This window comes from Sus scrofa, chromosome 2 (assembly GCF_054392235.1).
Source record: "Sus scrofa isolate SSC_HxYL_T2T_F1_AM1 chromosome 2, Sscrofa_HxYL_maternal_Yorkshire_Landrace_v2.0, whole genome shotgun sequence".
NCBI lineage: Eukaryota > Metazoa > Chordata > Mammalia > Artiodactyla > Suidae > Sus > Sus scrofa.
In genome coordinates, this window is record NC_139384.1 from 64,850,373 (window position 1) to 64,855,977 (window position 5,605).

General features: G+C 33.5%; 1 protein-coding gene across 1 annotated transcript; it reads left to right on the top strand.

Annotated features, from left to right (window-relative positions):
- Positions 1-1,271: 1,271 nt before the first annotated feature.
- LOC102163216 (olfactory receptor 2AK2-like) lies at positions 1,272-2,201 on the top strand. Its single transcript, XM_013994602.2, has one exon. The coding sequence runs from the start codon at positions 1,272-1,274 to the stop codon at positions 2,199-2,201; it is 930 nt and encodes a 309-aa protein (XP_013850056.2).
- The last annotated feature ends 3,404 nt before the right edge of the window (positions 2,202-5,605 follow it).

Here is a 5,605-nt window from a genome sequence, read left to right on the forward strand (position 1 = left end):
GGGTTTGAACCCATGCCACAGCAGTGACCCAGACTTCTACAGTGACAATTCTTGATCCATAATCTACTGGTCACAAGAGAACTCCTTGACATATTTCTTTCTTAAAAAGAAATTGGAAAGAAAGTATACATGGATATTCATATTTGTAATAACATATTAATAAGATCTTCCAAGATTTTCACAAGCTGTCCTATGATTTCTCACTTACTTACCTTTATTAAAATCTATTCTCAGAGTTCACAAACATCTGTATTATTTCTCAGAGTAACACATATATCTGTTATCAACACATATATCTGTATCAATCTGCTTACTTTTCCCTATCCCTTTTTTTTTTTATGTGGAGGGCCTGGCAGTCATGTATTCATACTTGACCACGATAGAGAATAGCTGTACACTTTAAGTAGAGAAAACTAGTGTGGGTCATATGTAGATTTATAGAAACTCAGCATGTTTTGTTCATAGTAGAAATTGAAAATAAACACTAGGAATATTTAATATTTTCTGTAAATTTATTAATACGTTTTACAGCAAAGGGTCTCTAGTTAGTAAGTCAATATTTGCTCTAGAAATACACAAAGGCCAGGTTTGTATCAGAAAATAAACAGTGAAAAAATTAAATGTGTTTGCTTTGAATTAATCATTTTAACATGCTTCTTGTGTAAAAGTTACACTAGTAAGTTTTAAATTTATATTTAATTAATTCATTCTCAAGTTTTTCCAAAAGTCAGGTGTATTTTTTCCTAAAGTGATCATAAATATGTTCTATATTGACAGGAAGTAATGTCATATGGGATGTAAATGTCACTGAACTCTTTATATCAATTCATAGCCAATATGAATCAAAACGGAGAAATGCAATAAGCATTTTAATTACTATGTATTTGACCAAATCTATTCTGAAAATTTTTATTACTTATGAATTAAGTAGAAGACTATGTTCAGAAAAAGAGAACACAGAACCTTGAATATTTGAAAAGAAGGAAAATAATTTGTGTTGGCAAAACATCTCAAAACGTCTTAATTTTTTTTCAAAATATATTTAGTTTTACATTCGGTAAAAAACTTTATTTTAATTCATAACCATTTAAGTGGCTACTGTTTAATAAATACAGATTTAGTATTTGTAACAAAGGGAGACACATTCACCTAAGGTGATTCAAAAAAATTTTCTTGCATTGGATAATCATCATCTTTTTTACTTAAAGGGAATTTAGTATTCTAATATGGCATTTTCAAATAATATCTGATTTTACATTTTTATTTAAGCCATGGAGCCAGGAAATCAAACTTTTGGGACAGATTTTATACTTCTTGGTCTTTTCCAATATGGTCCAATGAACTCTTTTCTTTTTGTTGCCATTGCAATGGCATTTTCAGTGGCTCTAATGGGGAACATCATACTGATTCTTCTCATTCGATTGGACAGCAGACTCCACAGTCCAATGTACTTTCTACTCAGTCAGCTATCTTTCATTGACATGATGTACATATCCACCACTGTGCCCAAGATGGCAATTAACTTTCTGTCCAGTAGTAAGACCATTACTTTTTTAGGCTGTGAGAGTCAAACGTTTGTATTCTTGGCCCTTGGTGGAACTGAAGCTCTTCTTCTTGGTTTCATGTCGTATGATCGCTATGTAGCCATCTGTCATCCTTTGCATTACCCTGTACTCATGAGCAAGAAGATCTGTTGGTTCATGGTCACATGTGGGTGGACCAGTTGTTCTATCAACTCTTTAATACATACAGTGTATGTATTTCAACTTCCTTTCTGTAGATCTCGACTTGTTAATCACTTTTTCTGTGAAGTTCCATCCCTTTTGCCATTGGTGTGTCAGGACACTTCTCAGTATGAATACACAATACTCCTGAGTGGCCTTATTATTCTGTTGTTGCCATTCATGGCCATTCTAGCTTCCTATGCCTGTGTGCTTACTGTGGTGTTCCAAATGAGTTCAGAAAAAGGACGGACAAAAGCTATCTCTACTTGTTCCTCACATCTGATTGTGGCAAGCCTATTCTATATGACCACTCTCTCCACCTATACAAGGCCACATTCCTTACATTCCCCTGAAGAGGATAAGATCGTAGCTGTGTTTTATACCATTATCACACCTCTTCTGAATCCCTTTATCTACAGCCTGAGGAATAAAGAAGTCATGGGGGCCTTGAGGAGATTATTTGTACAGAAAGTTTGACTGTAGGAATTTCTTATTGACTGAGATTGAACATAAAAAGTTGTGCTTAGAATATTATTTTGGAATATGTAAATAAGAAAACTGTCTAGAAACACATGAGCTCTAAGAAATGTTTATGAAATAAATAAAGTGATATCTTGAATTCTCCTGATTTGAGAATTCCCTCCAGCACTGTTGTTGGAAACACCAGAATGTTCAATAAAGAAGCTAGAGGTACAATGTATTTTCCAAATTACTTAACTTCCAAAGCAATAAAATTGAGCTCTGTTAACCCAATGTTTCCATATTACAAATGCTTTTAATTGGAAGTTTAACACCTGAGACACAATGCTTAGGAAATATAATTTATTCTAACACATACAATTGAGAGAATATATAAGTGACCAAACCTTAGTACAGAACAATATACATAATCTTCTCATTCAAAAATGAGATTTAACAATATACGTAGCACTGATAATAACCAAGTAATGAAAGATAAATTTGATAGATATATCTGATATAAATTTCACATTTTAGTATGGGAGACATTCAATAAATTAAATAAATAAATAAATTGCATACAGTATCAAAAAGTAATAACTGTCATCAAAAATTTGAGTAAAAAATTCTGATAGGGAATTTGCAATCTTCTATAAAGTTGTTTAGAAAATGGAAACTAAGATTGTATTTGCTCAAAGACTGAAAGGAGATGAGAAAGTAAGTCAAATGAATATCTGGTGATGAATTTTCTCAGTAGAGGAAGAAGCAAATGAGATTGTCCTGCATGGAGACAATCTTCTTTGGCAAAGTCAAAGAAGATCAAGGCATAAATACCAGGCCTTAGGAAATAAGTAGATGCAATGGAGCCAGAATTTGTAAAATAAGGTACTCTAGCATAAAACTTTGGCATTTAAGAAAATAAATTATTGTTGGGTTTTTCATAGAGGATTGGAATGGGCTGTTAAGCCATTGCAGCAGTCTCACTGTGATAACATAATATCTTGGACCAAAGTGTTAATCATGGAGGAGAAAGAAGTAGTCAGATTCCATAGATTAATACAAGGCAGACATTTGGTGTTTGGGACAGATCAGATAAGGAAATTAAAGGAAATGTAAGGAAATTAAGAGCTCAGAATTGGTTAAGATCATGGATTGTATCTTTGGAACTGTGGCATTACTGATGGTGCAGTTCAAGAACACTGAAGCAAGAACATTCACATCATTGGGTTCCTGTTCTCAATTGTTATTAGCTCCTTTGTCTCAGCAATGATGATCATTATTATGACTTCCATTCCCTTTGAGTGAAAGCTTAGCTGAATTTGCTCAACCTGTTTATAACATCCAAACATTTTATACATCTTAATAATGTAATTATTTTTATTGATGAGTAGTATCATGATTATTATATCTGCTGTTAGGTGTTTAGTCTTATGAATAAAACTGTTAAAAAAACTTACTATACAAGCCACTTAATCGTGCATATAATTATTACCATAGAATTTGCTTTTTCATAATGCTTCCATAGAATGATGCCGTATAGTTATCATTTTATTTTTGAGGTGGGAAAATTTAAGATCTACTCTCTTAGCAGCTACTAATTACACACTACCTAACGCACATTATATCTCAGAATATATTCATCTTCTAAGTGGAGATTTGTTCACTTTGAACAAAACTTCCCCATCTGACACAGCCCTCGGTCCATGATACACACCATTCCAACCTCTGCTTTTATCATTATGGCTTTTTCACATACCACATGTAAGTAATATTATACAGTGCTTATCTTTCCCTATGTGATTAAAAAGGAAATCCTGCCAATTGGAAGGCCATCCTCACACACATGCTCAATTCTACCACATAAAATTTTTAGGAATAAAGATGTTTTGGTAGTAATAAAATATGCACATGAATGTAACTTTCTCCATAAATTAGTAAAGTATTGCTTAGAATGTTAGTTTTATAGATTTTTAAATTCACTACATGAATATATTCACTAGTAGATTTCCTGAGAAAAGTATCAAGTTTTGTATCTTTCAAAATGTGGACAGATGTGGATATTTCCAAAGTTATAATAAGTAAACTTAGAGTGTTTTGATTTTGCAAATACATGTATTAAAGTGAAAGGTGACCAAAGACCTTCAAGTATTTCCATTATAATTGTAAAAACTTTTAAGAATTATCTGCAGTTCCCGTTGTGGCGTAGTGGTTAACGAATCCAACTAGGAACCATGAGGTTGTGGGTTCGATCCCTGGCCTTGCTCAGTGGGTTAAGGACCGGCATTGCCATGAGCTGTGGTAAAGGTCACAGATGCAGCTAGGATCCAATGTTGCTGTGGCTCTGGCGTAGGCTGGTGGCTACAGCTCCGATTAGATCTCTAGCCTGGGAACCTCCATATGCTGCAGGAGTGGCCCTAGAAAAGGCAAAAAGACAAAAAAAAAAAAAAAAAGCTTTTAAGAATTATCTTTTACACTGCAGTAAAACACATTATATAACATATGTGTTCCCATAAATGTCCATAATTTATGAAAATTAGTAAAATTGTACTTAAGGTTAGAACAGCTGTGTTGGTATCTAGGATGTTAACGTAACCAGCCATAATAATCCAATAGTTTTCATTTTATAATGGAGAGACTATGATATTCATTATAATGTATTGTATAATGCATATCATGAATATGGATGAAAAAAACAGTTTGCTAAGGTATATGGGTGGTAGCCATCTTATGTCAGAGTGAAGCTTGTCCAAGGAAGTCAACATATTAACTGATCTTTCCAAGAAATATAGTTGTAATTAATTACTGAGTGTGTTGTCATTGTTTGTAAATTTTTTTGTCCGCTTTTAATTTTATTTATTTATTTACTTATCTTTTGTCTTTTTAGGGCCACACATGTGACATATAGCAGTTCCCAGTCTAGGGGTCTAATCGGAGCTATAGCTGCCAGCCTACGCCAAAGCCACAGTAACACCATATCCTAGCTACGTCTGCAAACTACACCTCAAGTAACAGCAACACTGGATCCCCAAGCAAGACCAGGGATCGAACCCTCATGTTTCCTAGTCGGATTCATTTCTGCTGTGCCACAACAGGAAATCCTGTCTGCTTTTTTAAAATGAGAAACAGAAATGGGGTATCAATGTTAAATTACTCTGTAGTAGAGTGACTGTTGTCCACTAATAACCTTTTTAAAATTATATCTACCCCATGTGGTAACTCATTTTCATCCAAATATATATGGAATATTTATAATGTTTAATGGTGTAAAAATTATAATTTTCCAGAAATATTCCCACATATTTGCATGTTTCTGGATTGAGTCATAATTAAGATCTCTGCATAGATTTTACATCTTTATAAAATTGTCTCATTATCTGTTTATTACACTTTCCATCATTTTTCCCTCTATCAGCCCTGGCAGG